General features: G+C 39.4%; 2 protein-coding genes across 6 annotated transcripts in view; both read right to left on the bottom strand.

The window, feature by feature from the left end:
- Window positions 1-258: 258 nt before the first annotated feature.
- LOC143862509 (uncharacterized) lies at window positions 259-11,372 on the bottom strand. Its single transcript, XM_077373571.1, has 9 exons — window positions 11,112-11,372; window positions 10,859-11,015; window positions 7,466-7,546; window positions 3,570-3,707; window positions 2,978-3,472; window positions 2,650-2,887; window positions 2,251-2,390; window positions 1,841-2,152; window positions 259-1,119 (listed from the first exon to the last, which is right to left on the bottom strand). The coding sequence occupies exons 1-9, from the start codon at window positions 11,147-11,149 to the stop codon at window positions 883-885; spliced, it is 1,836 nt and encodes a 611-aa protein (XP_077229686.1). The 5' UTR covers window positions 11,150-11,372; the 3' UTR covers window positions 259-882.
- A 4,197-nt stretch (window positions 11,373-15,569) lies between these two features.
- LOC143862505 (putative ubiquitin-conjugating enzyme E2 24) overlaps window positions 15,570-22,231 on the bottom strand; it is an 11,293-nt gene continuing 4,631 nt past the window's right edge. For 2 of the 5 annotated variants that reach the window (XM_077373561.1, XM_077373562.1), the window contains exons 3-9: window positions 19,604-21,177; window positions 19,232-19,306; window positions 18,502-18,945; window positions 18,345-18,423; window positions 17,811-17,953; window positions 16,203-16,514; window positions 15,570-16,044 (exon numbers count right to left, since the gene is read on the bottom strand). In XM_077373561.1, the coding sequence (XP_077229676.1) occupies window positions 15,781-16,044; window positions 16,203-16,514; window positions 17,811-17,953; window positions 18,345-18,423; window positions 18,502-18,945; window positions 19,232-19,306; window positions 19,604-21,121 (2,835 nt within the window). In that variant the 5' untranslated portion in view covers window positions 21,122-21,177 and the 3' untranslated portion in view covers window positions 15,570-15,780. The remainder of the gene's footprint in view (window positions 16,045-16,202; window positions 16,515-17,810; window positions 17,954-18,344; window positions 18,424-18,501; window positions 18,946-19,231; window positions 19,307-19,603; window positions 21,178-22,231) is intronic. The other 3 variants (XM_077373563.1, XM_077373564.1, XM_077373565.1) reach the window with 3 other exon arrangements.

Below are 22,231 nucleotides of genomic sequence, written 5' to 3'. Positions count from 1 at the left end.
GTAGTGGCAGCGGGTGTGAATAACAAAGGGGGAAGAATTTTGCTATTAGTTTGCTGGTATGCTACTTGGGCGAACAAGGAGACAAGCCAAGTAATTACCTTGTACTTCAAAATTCGACATGTAACCAGAGTATTTTGCGGGCGTGGCAGCCAAAAACCACAATTTTCGGTCCAATAATTGGTTGGGGATTCCACAATCGGTTGTCATAATCTAAAGCAAACAGGGCCTTAATACAAATTCAAATTAGTCAATGTCTCGTAAAATAAGAGGTGATTCAAATAAACTGCTTAAACCAATATAAACACTTGCATAGCACCTACAGCAGAATGTACAGTTATAAAATCATGGCAATGTCCATCCCGTGTACACATCCTATTTACAACATACATATGATAAAGCTATGAGTAAATAACCATATATTTTAACTTTGTCAAATGTAATCAACATTAGGGGAAAGATAAATGCAAGCATTAAGGGCATGCCTGGCAATCATGAAAAATTATTCCAAAGAAAAATAGCGGGGCTAGACTCTAGTTGTGAGAGATGGGCACAGAGGGAGAGAGATGATAGTGTGGGAGTGAGGTAGTGAGGAGAACATGAAAAGCCCTGAAAAATAGGGGTAAAACCCAGATTGTAGTGTGATTTTATTTTATTTTTACTGTTTTTAGGGATTTCTCATACTATATCCGCTCCTGCCCCCTCTTAAGTTTCTCCCCCGTCCCTCGTCAGCTCCTCTTTAACAATTGGGGCAACAAATTTTCCATGGAATAACTTTTCATGGTTGCCAAACATGCCCTAAATAGAAAACTTAAGTAAATCTCCACCTTAGCTTCATGTTTCAAAATTTTGAGCACCCAGCTTTAACAAAATTTGGGCATCAGCTTACCACTTCCTGTTTGAGAAACTTCCACAACCAGCACCATTTTTGGCAAACGCCTCAACGAGCTTTGGGAGGAGCTCGCCCAACGATTTCTTAAATTTCGGGGAGCAACTCGTGCCACCCTGAGCTCCACCACCGACAAGACAGCCAACCTGAGCACCACCTTTATATGCATTACAAGCCTCTAGAATAGCTTGTGCACGTTGCCGGAAATGTCCCTTAACAAAGTCCTCAAAATGCTGCAAAAAATTCAATTGCAAATGCCTTGTGTGATCAAGAAATTCATGTAGGTGTAAGGTTTTAAATTTTGGTTTCACTTTAGATTTCGGTCCCCACGGAAATAGAAACGTTTATATTTCAGTTGGAAATTTTAGTGGAAATCCTGAAAAACCAAGGAAACAGTTGGAAACATATGCTAATGATAGAATTTAAAGATAAAACTTCGTACAATGCTAGAATAAATATAAATACCCACTTAGAAACCATCACGTAAGCAAGACAATTATCCATAATGGTTTAAAAATATTGAACACCTTACTTTAAAATATATATATATATATATATATATATATATATTGAACACCTAGTGACATGCACGACAAGTCTGATAATTTAGTACATACCAAATTTCACATCTAACGTATATAAATACATGATTACATGCACTACATTTTCCATGTAATTCATATAAATGAAATTACGTAATATATAGTATACCGTCACTTAAAAAAAACCAATATAGTATACCGCTATTACACTTGCATTTTGATTTATGCATGTCGGTCATTTCAGTCTCGACTTCGGTGGGGATGGAAACGGAAACATTTCAATCATTTTGTATCGGTTTCAGTGGAAATTTATAACCATGGGTACATGGGGCATCACACGATGTTGAAGCTCAAAAGGCATCATATTCGCAGAAAAAAATGCTACAAAATATTGATAGGGCTGCAATTTTACCTTTGGTGGTCTCTGTAGTGTGTATAGCATAGTCTTGCAGGATAGCAGAAATGTATCCTCATTGTACACCAGGGATCTCTTCTCCCCCGTAAGTGTGCCCACTGTACTTGCATATCCTGGCTCATTAAAATAGGGTTTTGCATTCAGCACTAGGGCTTGGATGGAAACCAGGACCTGTAGCATTGTCGATTTCGTTGGGGTCCAAGTCTCATTTACGCTTCCATGCCAAGTATTCAAAAGACTAAGACAGACCTTCCCACATGCATACAAGTTTGGATTCAAACGAAGGCCACCAGAGTGGTAGTATACCAGCTGCATGACATTTTAGTAGCAATTCTCAAATCGTTCCATTTATCATGCGATAGAGAACTCTGTAATACATAAATTATGCTGTACCATCAATCACATACCGGTGGTTTGCTAGGGTAGTTGGAAGGAAAGGAAATGTCAAAGAAGAAGAGACCATCATGGTAGGGAGTTCCAGCTGCTCCAACAATGACAGCCCTCAGAAGATCCATCCTTTCTTCATAAACTCTAACAAATATCGCCTCTATCAAAGTGGAAAGAAATAGAAAGACTCGTCAAGCTTGATTATAAGTTATGTCCTTTCATTAACAGATATCAACAGCGTGAGAATAATAACAAATTTTCAAGCAAAGAGAACATTTGGAAAGTCGAGATGGCTGCTACTGGAAGTTAGAAAATACACTTGGAGAGTCTATGTTGGAACCAATGGGAAAGATTAAGGTAATAATTCCCAAGTTCGTAAAGTTTTGCAGCAAGTTAAATAATACAAGATAGATAATCACCTGGCAAATCTTTCTCCAGGATCTTCCACTCTTGCTGAATTTTCTTTGTCCATTGTTTAGAATGAAAGACAGGAGGTGGGACTGGAGGTGAGACTGGAGGTGGGACTGGAGGAGAGAACAGCGGTTGGAGTGGAGGAAGGAGTGACGACGGGAGAGTAGAGTACAAATTGTTGCCGAACGGGTTAGGTGTTGGGAATACGTGTGTGGATCCGGCTCCTGAGCTCCACGCGATTGATGACTGTTACAAAAGACATATTAGGACAAGTACTTAGTCTAACTGAAAATAAAGAAAGGGAAATGCATGAAATTCATTTTAAAACTAAGTCACCTTTTTTATGAGAGAACCTCCTTGGAAGTTATTTCTGCTGCTGGACTGATGTGTTTTGGTATAGTAATGATCCGAATAATCGCAAACCGTATCAAATCGCTTAAACTGTTGGAATTTTTTTAGATGTTCATCTTCATTCTCTTCTTTCTGATTGCTTGAACATGGCTTGCTTGAACTTGGCTGCATTGGTACTGTTGAACTGCTTGCACCTGAAGTTCGTGTACTTGGCTTCTGATTTGAAGGCTTCTCCAGCCAAGGGATAGGAGCCTCCACCCATGGAGGCAGGTCCACAGCAGCAAATTGAGCATCCAAACTAAACTCATAATTATTAACCATGCCCGCCAAATCGGAATAATCATCATAGTATTTCTCAAAATAGCTTAAATCCTCTGAGCCGGGCCCGAAACTTTTGAGAAGATTCAGAGACGTACCAGCTGCTAACCCAGGATCGGCTTTTGCTGCTTTTGAATCCATAAGATCCTTGGCCAAAGCATCCTAGGAAAACCAATATAGTTATAGAATTAAACCCTGCAAATGAAAATAAGTTGTGAGCAAGGAAAATCATCAGTAAGCATGTCATTGCCGGTCATACCTTTATTTGCTTTTGCCAATTCTTATTATATCCCATAGTTGATTTACTCTTGCTACCGCTTGCATGTTTCTCCCCAATGATCACAACGTCAGCAGGATCTTCATCTTCATCAATTTCAATTATGTCATGGGGAACAACCTAAAATGTACGGTAAATATGACATAAATGATCAGGAATGTTGCTAGCACTTTCTAAGATGCTACCATCAAGTATCAAAATATTCACACTGACATATAGCTCAGTACGATAAAGATTGGAGATCAATTCAGGAGAGAAACAGATAGTTTGCATTAAGCGAAAAGAATAAAATTAAAAGTATGCATGTCAAATCAACAATGACACTAGCATTCATCCGTTATGTTCTAATGATAGGTAATGCAAGAAATGAAGGGGCCATCGTAATCAAATGTTGCTGGCCATAAGAAAAAGAAAAAGAAAAGGGATGCTAAAAACTCGGAATAAATCAAGAAAAATCACTTGCCAATGTTGAATAAAACTAATCACTAGCCAATGTTGGCAGGCCAAATAGATCAGAGTCTCAACAACTGAAAACATCAATGTGAATGTGAAGTCAACTTTGGAACAAATTTGCAAGAACATCTAGGATATTGCATAAAGCTCACACTATTGCCTATTAGGTCTGCAACACTAGAGCTCATTAAATTGTGTGTAATCCATATTTGTCAACTGGTTTTTCATTTTCTTTTTTCTTAACATTTTTAGCAATATCAAATAAAATGCTCTAATTTAATATGTACTAAAAAATAGGCATTGTTCAAAACTCTAGGGATGTTTGGACCTTGGATGCAGGTAAAACTTCTGTGAAGATAATAGATTTCTTCAAATTTAATTTTACACTGTTTGGATGCTCTGATTTTCACAGAAATCTAAGGGTAAGAGTTCTACAAAAGAAATGCTTAATCCTATTTCCCCCTTAAACCAACCAAATTCTATTTCCAAATTCGATACTTATCCGGTGTTTCTCTTGCTCAACTCCCTCCCCACTTCAGACCCTACCACCCTCTTTATCTCTTGACCTACGATTGCGAGTTCACCCACAATCACTCTCATTCCCGAGCTCGGAACTATATGGTCAATGATCTTGTCAATACTACGCAGAGCTCTTTGTTGCACGCATACTCTAGAACTTTCTGTATTCCATTCGTTAACTGGGTGAGGGCATGTTCTCGTTTTTCTTTTTTTTTCTTTACAAGGGGGAGAGGGAGAGAAGGGGGGTGTTGTTTCTTCAAGCAAAGGCTTCTACCCTCATTCTTTGTCCTTGGCTCTTACCCTGCACTTACTGCCTTTAATGCAAGCCAATCCCAATCAGGCAATCATACTCTTAACACGTATTTTAGAATGGTGAACAAATCTCAATCCCTAATGGGAATGTGGGTTTTTGGATTGTTATAAGTTTGTCTCTGGGTTAGTGGGTTTTCTAAGGCATTTCGGGTGTGTATTATTTACAGTCGATTGTTCTTTATCACCTATTTTACACTGGTTTTAGGCAATTTTTAATCGCCCCTAGCATTTTTTCATGGGCATTCAAATTATTTTGCATAATTTCTTTTTATAGTTTTGTTATTTTTTATTTCTTTATGATTTATCTCTTTTTTCTGTTATCCATGCATTTATCAAACTTTTGGATTTCCAGCCCGTGCATTGCATATGTTGTCCCACTAGGATAAATTTAAATTCATTTATTTCATTCTAAATGTAGAATGTATATTAACATGTATCTTGGGTTGTGGGAACAGATTTTAATGGTATTTTTTATAAACATTCATTGTTCTGTGATTTTCCCTTTTTAGGAGTATGCTGCAAAAAATGAATAGAATTGATCTGTATGTAGGAGTGGCATGCCGGTTTCATTGCTTGATTGTCCGCTGCAAGTAATAGCCAAGAGGTGAATGAGAGAAAGCTAGAATGAGGGAAAGAAGGGCTGATCTCAGACAAGGAAAAGAAAGATGGAAAGAGAGTAGAAAGTAAGATCCAAATAAGGGAAGGGAGAAATGAGGCGGCTTACAAATCAGTCGAGAGGGTGAAAGAAAGAAGAGAGACAAATAGAAAGGAAGATCAAGGGGAGAGATGTGGTGGCTATAACATTAGACATGAGGGTGAGAGGATGAGGAAGGAGAAGAAGAAGATTAGGAAAAGAAAGAGGAAGAGGAGAGGGAAGAGAGGAACGAAGAGAAGGAAGAACGGGAGGAGAGATTGGGCGGCTATAACCCTAGCTGTGAGGGTGAGAGGAGGAAGAAGAAGAGAAGGAAAAGAAAGAAGAAAAGGGGAGGGAAGAGAGGAAGGAGAAAGAAGACAAAATAGTGGAGGGCAAGAGGGGGAGGATATGAACCTTACGCACCTGGGGGTGCTCTATATTGTCAAACATCAATTCTATAGTTAAGAGGGTTTTATGAAGCTTATATAGACAGAGGTGGTTGGCTTTGAGTGGTGGACCATGGTGTTGGTAAGTAGGATAAAAGAGGAGGTGCATTTAAGAGTTTTAAGGGTTTTAAGTGGTGGGTCATAGGGGTAGCCAATACGATACGAGAAAGGGGTTTAGGAGATTTAAGTGGAGGATTAGTGTGCTTATAAAAAATCAAATGAATTTGGCCTTTTTAAGTGAATTTGGGATTGAATTTACCTTGAGCGCCTGAGTCAGAAGAGTTGGCGGAGCAAAGCGTGTCTAGGCCTAGCCTTGCCTCCAGTTGGATTACATGCGATGCAAGAGGGTCACAAGATGTGGGCTCAAAGGCTATGAATGACAAGGGCAAGTTAGTAGCATAGGTGGGCTCTAGTGGCTTGTAATTCATGAGCATGCACGAAATGACGAGGTGTCAAGACTCAAGCATGTAGGGTCTTACACTGGAGCAAGCTGGTAGCATATGGTAAGTTAGGGTGCCAAGCTGGCAGCATATGGTAAGTTAGGGTGCCGCATGAGCTTGCCGAGGAAAAATTGAAGCCATGTGACACTTGGAAGCCTCCAACTAATCACCCATCAACCCTTCTGAGAGAGGACAATAGGACCTTATTCCTTGCAAACTTATCTCTAGTGAGAATATGAGTCATAGAGGCAAGCCAAATTAAGCTGTCTTGCAAGGAAAATCAACCCTATAGTGGTTTTTTAACCCTCTTCAATTATATATCTTAAGATAGATTGTCCAATAATTTTCCAGAGGGCTCTAAGCAACTCACACTTGAAATATTGCCTTGGAGCAGAAACAAAAGATAATTGATCAATGCATTTGAATGAATTCAATTTACGCCTTCTTCTCAATGATGCATACACCCCATCACCTCCGAGACCAAGAAAACCATCTCTTGTAAGCAGTCTATCACACGTCAGTTTACTAAATGCTAATATAAACAAAGGCAAGAACCTATCAAAAAAGTAATTAGCACCCCAACTACCCATCATAAACAAATGTCCCCTACGATATGCTCTTACCAAGAATTCAGAAAGCTCATTGGTTGAGGCCATGGACTAATTTCCAAGGTGCATAACATCGAGACTATTCAAACCTACAGTAGGGAAGAACAAATGGAAGATCCAGTTCTTATATATCGAATTCAATGTTTGAAAGCTTAAGATTTGACTTGAACTCGAATTAAGTTTGGGTCGAGTAAAATCTATCTGAGTTTCTCAAATTCTTTCAAACGGAGTCCTGCCTAGAATTTTGAAACTAGTCAAACAAACTGTGTGCTTCTTACTACTACTTCCACGAGAAATGCAATATATACCAAGAGACAAAAAATAGCAGTGCGTGGTGATCATTAATGAACCGGTTTGGTCAAGAACTGGGGGGAATCAATAAAAGGGTGAATAATCCGGGTGTCATCATATATTGAATAAAACAAATAATCATAAGGGCTCGATCGGTAGCCAGCAAGAACAATACCTTATTCTGATTTTGCTTCCGCGCCGGGTGAACTGATGCCTTTGAAGAGGGAGATGGCATGAAGACCATGACTTCCGGGTCCTGCAAGTGTCATCAGATACCGAATATGTTAAGTTCCAGCTGTTTGGCTACTGTTGGAGGTTTGCTATTCTAGTAAAAGTCCTGAATAACCAGCCTTCTTGCTCGAATTTACTTTAGATAAAGAGTCTTAAATAGCCAGATTTGTTGCTGGCTATTATTGATCGTACTTATCTCTTGTTATTATTAGGTTGGATGGCAGAGTCCTAGCTGTTGAGGTCTTGTAGTAAAGTATATAGCACGAACTTTCATGAAATGGGATAAGTTTTCTTAGCTTATTTATGTTAGCCGCACGAGAGACTGGTTCTCCCAAACAAATCACTTTTTCTTCTCTTATTTTCCTTTGAGGTGCCTATCAGAGCCAAGTTTGATCTTGGTATGACAAAAAAAAACACAAACCAGATCAAAAATGAAAGAAAGAAAAAAAAAATTAAAAGCATACATGAGAGGCTTGGTGGAGATGGTTTCAAAGGTGACGGAAAGCCATTGTCAGAAAGCTGTGGAAGATGAAACTTCGGGCAGCAAAGGGGATTTTCCACATTCAAGTCTGGCTAGCAACGAAGGTTCCAAATCAGGTTAGTCGGGCGGATCGGTCCAAAAGAATTTTGCTCGGTTAGACTTCCTAAATACAATGGATCTGAAGAACGGACGGGATGGGCTTAACGCATTGCAATTTTTTCAATTCCATCAAACTAATGGAGAAATGAAGGTCCCTCCATCTTCATTCCACATGGAAGAAGAAGCCCTCCAGTGGCATAAGAATATGGAGTTGAAACTAGCCTTATGCGTTAGATTTGTCCTTACAAAATTTAAAGACTTTGATTCAGCAGCACTCAGCAAACTTCGCCAAACAGCTTCAGTTCGGGATTATCAGAAAGAATTTGAGAGGCTGTGTCCAATGTGGTTGAGGGATGGACAGAGAAGGCTTTGGTTGGGACTTTTTTGAGAGGCCTCAAAGACGAGTTGGCAGGTGAAGTTCAAGTCTTCCGTCCAAAGGCATTGAATGAGGCTATAGGGCTGGCACACATGTTGTAGGAGAAGATCCAACCACGAGTTGGCAGGTGAAGTTGACTCCCCACCCCGTGTGAAACAGTCCAGGGTTAAACAGAATCTACGTAGTCAAGAAGGTGCTATGGGGGCTCGGCTTCAAGCCATGAAATAATGGAGACAAACCAACTGAACAGATTACATACCGATATTGAGGCATTACTCGTAGAGTTCTCTGACGTGTTCAAATAAATGAATGGTCTGCCACTGCCAAGAAAACAGCACCATAAAATTATGTTGAAAGCAGAGGCTTCGCCTGTTTAGGTTCAACCTTACCGCTACCCTCACATTCCAAAAAAATGAGATAGAGAATATTGTCACGACTCTATACAATGTTAGAAGAAGGCATCATCCATGCCACCATTAGTCAATACGCTTCGCTAGTTTTGTTGGTGCGGGAAAAAAGATGGTTCTTGGCGGTTATGTGTTGGTTACCGTGCCTTGAACCAAACCACGGTCAAGGATAAATATCCTATTCTTGTTATAGACGAACTTCTGGATGAGTTGCATGGGGTCGTAATCTTCACCAAGCTTTATCTACGCTCAGAATATCACCAAATTAGGGTGCATGAACCTGATATTTGAAAAATAGCTTTCTAGACTCATGACCGGACTCATGACGAGCATTATGAGTTTATGGCGATGCCATACGGATTGACAAATGCACCTTTAACATTCCAGAGTCTGATGAACAATGTGTTTCGACCCTATTTAAGGAGGCATTTTCTAGTATTCTTTGATGATATCCTAATTTATAGCCCAACTTGGGTAGAACATCTTCACCATTCACGGTCAATATTTGAAATATTAGTTTGAGATTTCAAAATCCTTTACAAAAAAGAAAAGCAAAACGTGGAAGCTGATTTTCTCTCTCTAGGCAAGGTCAGGAGGCCGCACAATTATGTATAACTTCTCAACCCGTGGTAGAACTTCTTGCTGAGCTAAGGGTTGAATGGGAGCAATACTTCGAAGTCACTAAATTAATCAAAGAAATTCAAGCTATGCCGGGTGACACTGTTCATTATACATGGTCGGATGGGCAATTACGGTACGGGAAGAGATTGGTTCTTACTCCAACATCTATTTGAAAGAAAAGTTGTTCAACGAATATCATAGTACGCCAGAAGCTGGGCACCCTGGTTATTTTTGCACTAAGAAAAAAATTGCTAGGAGTTTTTTATTGGAAGGGAATGAAAAATGATGTTCATCGATGGGTGGCTGAATGCGAGAATTTTCAGAGAAATAAGGATGAAACAACATCACAAGTGGCTTAGTGCAGCCCTTATCCATTCCAACTCAAATTTGGACTGATGTGTCTATTGATTTCAATTTCATAGATGGCTTGCCAAAATCTCATGTGTATACTACTATCTCACCTGTATATTGCTGTCATGGTTGCCCAAGCTTATGTAGATAAAGTTGCTAAACTTCATGGTATGCCAAAAACTCTTGTGCCCGATAGAGTCCCGGTATTTGTCAGCCAATTTTTGCAAAAATTCTTCAAGTTTCACGGAACGGAGTTGAAGATGAGTACCGCTTTCCATCCTCAAACGGATGGTCAAAAAAAGGTGCTAAATAGATGCTTGGAGACATATCCTCGCTGTTTTAGTGGGACTCAACCAAAGCGATGGTCCAAATGGTTATCTTGGGCAGAATGGTGGTAAAACATCACTTATCATTCCTCGATTAAAATGTCTCCCTTTGAGGATGTATATGGTCGACCTCCTCCAATCCTCCTAACTCATTTACCAGGCAACACAAATGTTGAACAATTGGATAGGGAGCTACATAACAGGGGTAAGATTTTAGCATTGCTGTGAGATAATTTGAGGGAAGTGCAGGACCATACAAGAGTGCTAGCTGACAAGAAAAGGATTGAACAAAATTTTGAGGTTGGAGACTAGGTATATCTTGAATAGCCAAATTTGTTGCTGGCTGTTATAGATCGTACTTACCTCTTGTTATTGGGTTAGATGGTAGAGTCCTATACTTTTATGAATTGGGATAAGTTTTTTAGCCTATATTCGTGCCTCTGTAAGAGGGACTAATTCTCCCAAACGAAACACATTTTCTTCCTTAATGTGCTAGTTAAGGTGCATTGGAAACTGAATTTTACATGTTACTTCTTTAACAAAACATGTGTAAAACCCTAAAAGTATGTGTAAAATGATTGAAAAATTCAGTTTCCAATGCAGTTAGGGCACTTGTTAGCAAAACCCTGAAAAAAATAATCATAAGGGCTCATTGGGTAACCACTAAATACAATACCTTATTCTGACTGAGCTTCCGTTTTCGGGAAATTGATGGGTTTAAAGAAGGAGATGGCATGAAAACCATGAGTTCAGGTTCCTTCCGGTGAAATGATGCCTTTAAAGATGGAGATGGATTCAAGATCATCACTTCAGGGTCCTGCAAGAACGACCCTCTGAAACATGTATTGGAAACCATCAGAACAAAGCAAAAATCCCCCACCAAAAAAAAAAACACAGAGATAGAGGAGGAGCAGGAGAAAGACACTTACCTGGAGTTACCGTTGACGTATTTAGCATGTGGGTCCATCAAGGTTAACGGTCGATTGCTACACGAAATTTGGGAAATTGCAGAAAAGAATTGAAGGGAAGAGAATAGAGAAAAATGACCTAAAGAATAAAAGCATTGAAGCGCCTAGATTTTTGAGAGAGAGAGAGTCCTTATAATGGAAGTAACCTTAGTTTTATAGAGGCGCGATTCTTTCCGAGGGTTTTGTGGAGGAGGAGTCGAGATGAAAAGCGCACCCCCTGCTTTCTTAAATTGCGGAGTTATTATGATGTGGCTGAATGGATCGACATCAATTTAGCAATCTTATGAGTTATGATCAACCCAGATCCATTTTGGTTTTATTACTGGGGAAATGATATATTCACCACCGATTAAAGTAAATCACCTTGTCTTTTCTAATTTAACCAGCTGTCCCAAAAGGGAAGTGACATATTAGCCCCTCTTCTGTTTTTGGACCGCACCTAAGCTTAGGTGCGGTCGAGGGCCCAACCACATGGGTCCCACATTTTTTGTGCTGATCAAAACCATTCATTTGCAAGGTCCCATCATAGATAGGGTGTGTGCAAAAAATCAGGTCCATTGGATCATCCTAACCCCTCCAAAAGTGGAGGGAAAAAATTGGCAGATTTGTGGCAAACGGTGTCTGTCCATTTTGCCCTCCACTTTTGGATGGGTTAGGATGATCCTATGGAGCTGATTTTTTGTACATACCCCATCTATGTAAAGACCTTTCAAATGAATGCTTTGGATCATCCTAACAAAGTGGGCGCACATGAGTTTGGCGCCCTCGACCGCACCTAAGCTTGGTGCGGTCGACCGCACACTCCTTTTCCTCATTTATGAATTATGACTGCCCTTTTACTTTACAAGCGGGGTGGCCCAGTGAAGAAAAAGGTAGAATATGTCATTTCCCTTACCAAAAAGGTGGGTTGGTGCAATTCTTAAAATATGGTAGTGTCAATATCAGTAGCCAGAATATGGATGGGCTGCCTAGATTGTTAAAATCAGAACTGCCGTGTATAGAGTCAATATGGTAAAAGGCAAATCTTTTGGGTCACAGAGGGCGGTTAATTAATACCCCATGTTTACTTTACACTTTCTAACATTATCAATTTGCTTGCACATTCAAATTGGACAGTCGGGATCATCCAATTTTTGTACAATCGCACATCCGTGACTGCGATCGTTCACATTGGATGGATATTCCATGTCAATGATCAAACCGTCCATTTATCGAAAAGATGTGGGCCATTTGATAAAAGATGATGGGATCATTGATCTTCCATGTTTTTACCACTGGGCTAGGATCGTTTGATTGGTTCAATTTTTTTTGTGATGGCCCATCAATGGGTGGAGTTTCAGAAAGAATAATGATATGGTAACCTAGTTGGAGACCAAGAGTGGAACCGAACAAATAGACTATTTGCACGTTAGCAATCTTATTCTATAATTTTTGTCTTTTAATCCTTTGAAATGGCAAAACCACCTCTCCCATGCCATTGCATGTGGGGATTTGTTCGGTTCCACTCCCGGTTCTACTCTCGGTCTCCATAAAAGCACTCAGTCTAGCAATTTTGCAAGGGCGCTCTTCAATTTAGCACTCCTCTTTTTCTAAAACTTCATATTTTAGCAAGGACTTTTTACTTCTTCCCTCCCGTTATTAGTGAAGAAAATGTTATGATTTGAGCAGTTATATCCGTACTAGGAAAAATGCACGTGTGACCCAAATATCAGTTCAAATAGTGCAAAATAAAGTGGCAATCTAATATTGGAGTTGGTTAAAAGGAACAACTTCCTAGGATCTATTCATATAAAAGGGAAAACAGTATTACTTTACCTTTTACCGAAATTTTCATCTGAAACCGAAACGTCCACATTTCCAAGACGATTGAAATTTAAAATCTTGCTCTTAAGCATGGTTTGAAATTTCGACAGAAATCCAAATCCGGTAAACCTGAAATGGTATAAATTTCTAACGAAACTTCGTTTTGCCTCGAAATTTAACCGAATTTTTAAAATTTCGATCAAAATTTCATTTCCCCCCGAAATCCCGTTCTGAAATTTAAGGAATATCCCAAAAAAATATGGATTTTATCCCTTATTTAATATTATCCTGAAATTTCGGCCAAAATTACTGAAATTTTGACCGAGTTAAAGTATCTTTTAAATTGATTTTTATGGATTTCGCGGATTTCACCTGAAAATCCGACTAAATCAATAAACGACTATTTTTCTCGTATAGAATTTTGACCGAAATTTCGGTAATTTCAGCTGAAATTTCGGGATAATATTAAATAATTATTAATATTATCCTAGCCCTCCAATCGATATAAGCTGATTCTAGCCCTCCAATCAATAGAGGTTTCTATAATTGTTGTTCCTCTTGAGGTGCCTAGAATCCGTCAATATTTTCCAACTGTCCCGCATGAGTAATATAAAGTGGTTGTTTCGTCATTGTCATGTTTTACCTTTTCTTGATATATTTTTTTCGTAATTGCCATAGACAGACACCCTGTGTCGGTACTTTTCGTATGTAGATTACGATTTTACCCTAAAGAAAGTAGTTAATATCATAACTTATTATTCAAGAGAATAGGCATAATACAACTGGGATATAGATGGGATTTTTGGCAAATGGTGGAAGAACTTAACCCAAGCTTCCGTCTTTATATATAGTAGTTAGATTAGATTAGATTAGATTAAGGAGAGGAGAAAATCTCAAGCTATGTATATTTTTTTGGAATGGTTGAAAATATCTAGATATTTTCCAATTGAAATGAAAGCCGAAAAATTTTCGTGGCATGTTTCTATGTTTAGCAAAATGAAAGTTGCACCTGGTCGCAGTGTTTAAAAACTCCTTGACTCGACAAGGAACACTCCTGAGTCGACTCCTTTTTACCTTGGCCGCGTTCCGCGTTGCACCACATCCACATTCCGTGTTTTTTCCCTACAGAGTCAATAAACTCCTTTGACTCTCCCGAGTTAAGACCGTGTCAACCTATCAACTTTGTTTTTGGCCGCGTCCGCGCCGAGTCGACAAGGATTTTTCTTTGCCGCATTCTGCGTCACATCCGCGTTTTTAAACACTGATTGATCGTCGCAAAAATGGGCAAGATAATCCAATGGTCGATGTGTTTTTTCGGGATGACCCCAATACCCATATCGAGATGACCCAAAGTACCCCCTTTTCGGGCTTAAATGTTCAATTAAAAGGGCATGATAAATTCACCCGTTTCTATGATGAATTCACCCCCTATTTTTCAAAATGGACTGTACAGCCCACACCATAGGACGATCCAAACCGTCCATTTGATGGGCCACAACGTACGACATAAATAGGTTGTGCCCAAAAATAATTACCATAGGATGATTCTAACCATTCAATCTAAAGAGGGACTCAACTTATTTACATTGTGCCTATCAAATGGACGGTTTGGATCATCCTATGGTGTGGGCTGTACCGTCCATTTTGAAAAATAGGGGGTGAATTCATCATAGAATGGGGTGAATTTATCACAGCCCAATTAAAAATGCCCTCTCCACACCAAAGCTTTCACCGCGGGCTTGTTGATCTACAATACTATGAACCGTCCATTGTAGGCCCAGCAAATTAATGGTTTGGATCGCCAAACCATTGGGCCCACACCTACTCTTGCCCCCAACATTTATCTACGTGGGCAAGTAAGGCATAATAATAATGAGCTCCACCTTGGACTGCCAATGAATCAGAAATGTGTCCAATCGGGTGATCCTAGCCGTGAAATCGGTGGCTTGTAGATACACCCCCGCATTAGTTAGTTAGAATTTTCCAGCTTTTTATGTGGGCTTATTCGACGATGGATTATATGCGTAGGGGACTCATATTTTGATAATGGCACCACCAAATTCGTTTTACACTTCTTGATTAGGGTGACAGGCAGACCCAATTCATCTACTTCTAATACATCCTGCTCTGTAAATATTCCCATTATGCCTCTCGAAGCTGGGGGGTCTCACCACAAAGAATCTTTTGAATCAAGGAGGGTACACATGTTATCCAAGCACCTGGATGGCCCACAATCAGCTCAAAATTAGAGAAAATAGGAACATTCACAGGCCCACATGCGTAAATCGAAGAAAATCAACTGTGTAATTCACATGAGATAATTAAAATCAAGTCAATCAACAGTACAGATGAGTCCAGCCCATCATCCGCACTCCAAATGCTATTCTTAATCTGATTAGCCAATGCAGGGCTATGATAATTCCCAACAAGCTATAATCAGCCAATCAGAAAAGTGTTTGATTAACGAGTGCCATTATAACAAGGGAATGCAGATATTATTTCCCTTTAGTCTCTATATCCTGTAGGACTCAAGCCCCTGATAGTCTTCCACATGACTATGAAGGAAGTTGTCAGATAAATGTGGGTCAACAAATGTAGAAACAAGAGAAAACTACATCCACAAATACAGAGATCACTGGTAGATACTTAGCAATATTGTTCTCAGTTTACAACTATAACCCAACAAGCATAATCACACCTTAACCAGTTATATCCTCATAATAGAGCAAGAACACCATCAACACACAAACAACTCTTTTGGTGAAGCAGACATTTTATGGACATGTTTTAGACTTTGCAAGCTACGTCTAGAACAAAGTGTAGATAGCTAACCTGCTTCTGGAATGCCACTTGCTTGTTCAAGAAACTGGTGGCAATCAATTCCCCTCTCATTAAAACCTGATACAAGCTTTGGGATAAGCTTGGCAATCATGATTTTAAAACCAGTAGAGCTGCTCTTTTGGGCTTCACCTTCAACCTTTCCACTTCCAAAAGCACAGCCCACAGGAGCACCGTCCATGTACGCCTTGCAAGCTAAGAGAATTGAATGCGAGCGACATTGAAAATGCTCCTCCACAAGTGCCTCAAAGTGCTTCAAATCATTCAGAAACCAAACAGTAATAATTAGTGGGTATTGATAAGAAAGCCACATGGTCCTAGCCTAAAGGCTTCAAGACAATTAAATTAACTTGTAATCCATTACATCTAAGAACTACGTAGGAGTCCTTAAGGTTCAAGACGCTATCCTACCTTGGGTGGCTTATGTAGCACGTATAGCATGGACTTGCAAGAAAGGAGGAACGTGTTCTCGTTATAAGTCAATGAGTTTTTCTCTCCCTCGGCTCTTCCGATCTGTTTATCATATCCAGCTTCATTGAAATATGGTTTCTCATTGAGTACAAGTGCTTGGAGGGAAAGCAGAACTTGAAGAATGGTGGACCTTTCTGGATTCCATAGTTCAGTGCCTGTGCCTGTCCATGTCTTGAGTAGGCTGAGACAGACCCTTCCCGATTCGTACAAGTTTGGGTTCAACCGTAGCCCGCCAGAATTGTAGTGCACCAACTGCATAGGATTTTAGTCAAATTCTACACCACACATGCCATTTTTATAGCCATTTTATCAATGTATTAGTGTAACAATTCTTAGTATTTGGATCAATTTTAAGGTAGGCATTTTTGTTTGAAAGCCCATAATTGGCAGCAACAAAGCAATACAAAAATAAAAAGCTCATATATTTCGAATTGGGTACCATATCCATGTTGTACCCGTGTCCTAGTCTTCGATTTAATAATAAAGGCCACAATGTGCATTACATCTCAAACCCATAACCAGGAATAATAGTCGAAATGGCTCGGAAAAGGTGGAAACAAGTTTCATCTTAGAGGCATACTCCATGTGGGATATCCTAATGAATTGGTGGGCGATCATTTAGGAAAAAGAGGCAAAGATAAAGGTGGCCCCTAAGTGTTGCTGGGTGGATCAAGTTCAATTTTGCTGGAAGTTCAAAAGCAAATCCAGGCCAAGCTAGAATTGGTGGAGTTTTTTGCAACAATACAGGGCACACTTTCTTCTCATTTTCCAGGCCAGCCGGGGTGTGTGGCTCTAATGAGGTAGAAGCGAGAGCCCTCTCTTGGGGCTTGAAATGGTTCGTTAAAGGTAGGCACATTCCATTGATCATTGAAGGGGATTTAACCAATGTTATGGCATGGACTAGAAATAGGGCACGGGGACAATGGAACCTCAAGATTTCAGAAATCTGAGATCTTTGCTAGATTTTACAGCCAGAATATATATATTCACAAATGAGGTGGTCTGCAAATGATGCAGCTGATCGGTTTGCAGGAGAGAGAGAGAGAGAGAGAGAGAGAGAGAGAGAGAGAGAGACTTATTATCACTAGTGAGGAGTGGGGTTTTGAAAGGAAATCAATTAACGTGCTCTTGCAGGGCATTTGTATCTAGTGAGATGCCTTGCCCCCTTCACTATACTTGGACTGTTTCTATCAATAAAATTATGTTGCCTTTAAAAAATTACATACAGAAAACTTGAATGACGTAAGATAATTCTCATGCACATATAGCCATATATGAATGCAATCATGTCCAGTGTTTTTAAGGTCTTAATAGAACCCAGCAAAGAAAGCAGTACATGTGCCAAAAATCAAACATACTCTATCCCTATTTATTTTTACTTTCTAATAGATTATGATGAGAAATATCACGACAAACACTAAAGGGTGCCATTGAGCGGAAGGTGCAGATTACCATACTATTGTTGTTTGAGAGACACTTACTATCCGGGCTATTATGATTTTAATCTAGTGACGTGCAAGCAGAACATTAAACAGAAGACATACTTACAGGCGGTTCATTGGGATAGTCTGGAGGAAGGAAGATATCAAAGAAGAAGAGGCCATCATGATATGGAGTTCCAGGTGCCCCAACTATGGCTGCCCTCATTAAATCAATCCTTTCTTCATAAACTCTAACAAAGATAGTATCTTCTGAGGTTAAAGAGATATAGTCAGTGAACATAACTATGATTAAATGATGACAACAATTTCTTACATATCGTCTTCTTAAAAAAACAAATCTTTGATACCACAATTATAACTAAGGGAGAAATCATCTTTTAATGACCAGGACCAAAACCAGACCCTTTGCTTTGCCACAGGGTCAAGTGTGATCTATGTCCTTTAAGATGGGAATAAAACTAACTCATTACTCAAATCTCCCAACTTTCATAATTACTAGTGATCAATTTGGACTTGCCTCTGTCTTGATTGTCCCATATCAACCAAAACTAGAAAGCCACCTTTAGACCATTTTCATGAAAACTAAAGACACGCTTCAGCCATCAATACAAATTCTGTAGAAAGAAAAGAACGGACTGACCTGGCAGATCTTTCTCTAGGATGCTCCATTCTAGTTGTACCTTCTTTAACCAACCTCTTTTTACCTGCGAAGAACAAAACTGATAATGACCCTAACTTATTTGACAAAGCAATTTCAATAACCTTGCAAAAGAAATAATGAAAATTTAGTTTCTCACCTGAGATAGCGTCAGTCCCTTTCCAATTCCATTGACAAAATGATGATCTGAGTAATCATTAACTGTATCAAACTGCTTGATTTGTCCCTGTTTACTTCCTTCTGCACATGAAATCCCTGCATTCTCCTGAATCTGTTCCACTTGCTGCTTTGAACTTGTCTGCGTTACTATCTGTAGATCATCTACAATTGCTGGTGGGTCCCAGTAGAGGAACCCAAATTCACTGGTATCTTTTGAACCTGATGTTTTGACATCAAGATTGTGACCTTTATTGAGGCTGTCAAGAGAACTGGTTTTCATCGAAGTAGACCCAAGGGAGCCAAACAGACTTGTCACAGCACTTGTAAGAAATCCAATAGTGGCTTGAGGAAGGAAATATCCACTAGCATCCCACATATCCTTCCTGCAATCTTCCCCAGCTCCTTTGACCTTCTTTGACACATCCTGAACAAACAGTTTCCCCCTGTTCATCCTAAGTTTATCTAGTAGGTGTAGGTATATGTGCCCGTGCAAGGTGTACATGTGAGGATGTTAAAACATCTCTTGTTGGAATCTTTTGTTTGTGTGGGACACGCATGGATGCAGAAGCGCTCATGTGTGTGAGTGTGTGTGTGTGTGTGTGTGTGTGTGTGTGTGTGTGAGAGAGAGAGAGAGAGAGAGAGAGAGAGAGAGAGAGAGAGAGAGAGAGAGAGTACTTCATGCCAAGATTTTTTTCATATTCTTGACTCACATTATCCTCGCGGAGTACCGGAGTTGAAGCTGGATCTTCATTTCTATTGATTCCAACAATTCCATGTGGTTCAACCTGAAATAATTTATGAAAGAATGATTATCAGATGTCACACTCATCATTGAAGACTGTCCACAAATACACGTAAAAGAAATATCAGTGTGCTATCACAAAGTCACTGGCAGAGCATGTATAAAACACGCATTATGTCAGACATGTCCACCATGCCAAGTGTATAAGGACTTGCCATATCAAAAAATCTAAGTTCATCTTTGATGATAAAATTAATATTATTTTTGCATTACAGTTTCTAAATGACACAAATTAGATCAAGAGCTTTAAAAAGGTATTAACAAGGACTACTTTGCATACCTTGGATGTAAGACCGCTTGCCCATCTCACCTCAACTTCTCCATCCTTAAAGCCAATAACATTCCCGATACATGATAAATAACCTCTAGCATCCCCATCATGACCTTCACTGATGTGCTTCTTTCCAAGGGAATCATTTCTCCATAGTTTAAGGGTATCCATGTCCATTTTTGTAATTTGTGGATCTTCATGGCTTTGGTTTTCCCCATCAGTTAGTGAGACAGGAAACTTTATTTCCAAATTCTCACAGTGCGGCAACAATTTGAACACGATGTCACCCAGACAGTAGGAGTAGTCTGGATGATCAATCAGTTCATAAGCGCTTACAGTCTCCTCGTTAAATCCTCTTTTAGAATCAGCTGTTCGCTTTGGTTCAGAACTTATCCACTTTACCTTTACAATCCGTTCCTTTGAATCCACATTTTCTATAATCCCCAAACGTTGGCCACTACCAACATGTACATTGTCATATGTGCCCTTCTCCAGTACAAACTGGTCGGGCCAAAAGTCATGATCATCAACATTATTTACTGGAGTTAATGTCTGTGAATCTAAACCAATTGTTCGGCTACCATCCTGCCATAAGACATCAACTTTAGTCTTTGCCTTCACAATAACAAATAACTGTTCACAATTAGGATCCCTTCTCAGAGGTCTTCTTCCTAATTTATTGTCTATTTCATTAAGATCTTGAGTAGAAATGTTAACTGGGGCCTGCTCTTTAATGCTCATCTGATGATTCTGATAATCATCAATTGGAAGCATACACCAATCGCCGAGCTGCCAACTAGCATATGAAAAACATGACAACAAGGTTAGGTTTTTTGGATCCTGCAAACGAGGAGGAGCTGGCCAAACAAAATTAGAACCAGACACGACAGAGAAAACCCAATTTACATATAACGATCCCACTTCCACGCTGCACACAGTACCCTCATCTTGGTTTCCCTTCCATGACCCACATAACCATCTTGGAGATTTGAAAACATGTGTAAGCCCAACCTTCACACGCTGGCCAGGATAATAAGGATATTGTGCATCTTCAAGCAAGTTTGGACAAACGGGTGACAATGATTCTGGGTCTTCTGTTGTTATCTCACACTTAGCACCGTCATCAAACAAAACAGTGACAATATCAACTACTTCATCCACCCTTCCAACCCATGGCCCGTGAACTACATCGTCCCCTGTAGAAAAGGAACGGAATTTTAGAAGCTTCTTGCTGTTTACATCTTTGATGATTTCACCAGAAATGGTTTCCATTTCTACAGTCATATCCACATCAACCACTCTGCCCATCTGCCCAGATGGGTCCATGGCAGAGCAAACAATGTCACCATGTAGAAACCCTCTTTCAAATGCCAGGAAGTCATCAATCTTTCCAATGCTCTCATCAAGACTTGAAAAAATGCTTTGGGCATTCCCCCCATACATAGATTCAATGTCATCTTGATCCTCACTGTCACTGCTTACACTGTAATTCTCACAGTCCGAGTCGCTCAGCAGTATATTCATCATCACATAAACCACTGTACCAAGATCTTTTCTTGTGATAAAAAGTTACAACAATGTACCTGGCCATGAACAAATGTGAAAGATATAAATGAAAGAGTAAGCTCAGACAAAATTATGGTACAAGAACTCTGCTACATTATAAAGGTCTCGGAAAAGGAAACAATTTTTTTTTTTTTGCACAACTTTGAGGAACTCTGAAATTACCTCGGACAATTTAAATAAAAAGTAATAGAGTATATGTATACATATATATATATATATATATAGGGAAACGATATCAGCACAACCATGTTTTTATAATAGGCAGAACTCACCTTAACCAGCTGTCACAATTCCCAAAACATTGTCAGCAGCCTCTGACAGCTGGTTAAAGCATATGCGACAATTTAATTTTCTATCTACTATCAAAACATGGTTGTGCTTGTGCCTATACCATTTGCCCATACATGAGATTGTGTATGTTGTCTACGCGTGAAGTCCAGTATTTTTCAAAAAGTACATTGGGGCCCATTTCATAGGATGATCCAAACGGTTCATTTATTGGACCACAACGTAAACAGGCTGTAGCCTGTAAATCATCTCCATAGGATGATCCTAACATTCCGATTATAGAGGCTTCTATAATCCCTCTACATATTGGAGGGTTGGAATCATCCTATGGAGATGATTTTCAACGTATATTTATGTTGGCCCAACAAATGAATGGATTGGATCATCCTATGAAGTGGGTCCCAATGTACTTTTTGAAAAATACAGGAGTTTTTTTTTTTTTTTTTTAATGGAGAAATACTGGACTTCACGGGCACACAGCGTATAAAATCTCGCTTATATATAAATAGCAGAAGAGAAAAGGAGAGAATTATTTGAATTTCTCCCAAAATTCTATGAGAATTACACATCACTTTTTTTGACTTTTTTTAACAAAGGCACTCATTCAACCCACATATTTTCAATCCTACCCCTCCTTTATGCTTTTTAACAAAGGCACCCATTAAAGCCACATAATTTCAATCCTACCCCTCTCCTTTATGCTTTTTAAATAAAAAATCTATAGGGTGATCTTAACCATCCGATTTAAGAGGAACAACATATTATGGAAACCTCTATAGATTG

Source organism: Tasmannia lanceolata, unplaced genomic scaffold (assembly GCF_043159265.1).
Source record: "Tasmannia lanceolata isolate RefF3 unplaced genomic scaffold, GAP_Taslan_0.1 ptg000037l, whole genome shotgun sequence".
In the NCBI taxonomy this organism is placed as follows: Eukaryota; Viridiplantae; Streptophyta; class Magnoliopsida; order Canellales; family Winteraceae; genus Tasmannia; species Tasmannia lanceolata.
Note: the sequence above shows the minus strand (reverse complement) of the source record. Positions and strands in the feature narration are given on the sequence as shown.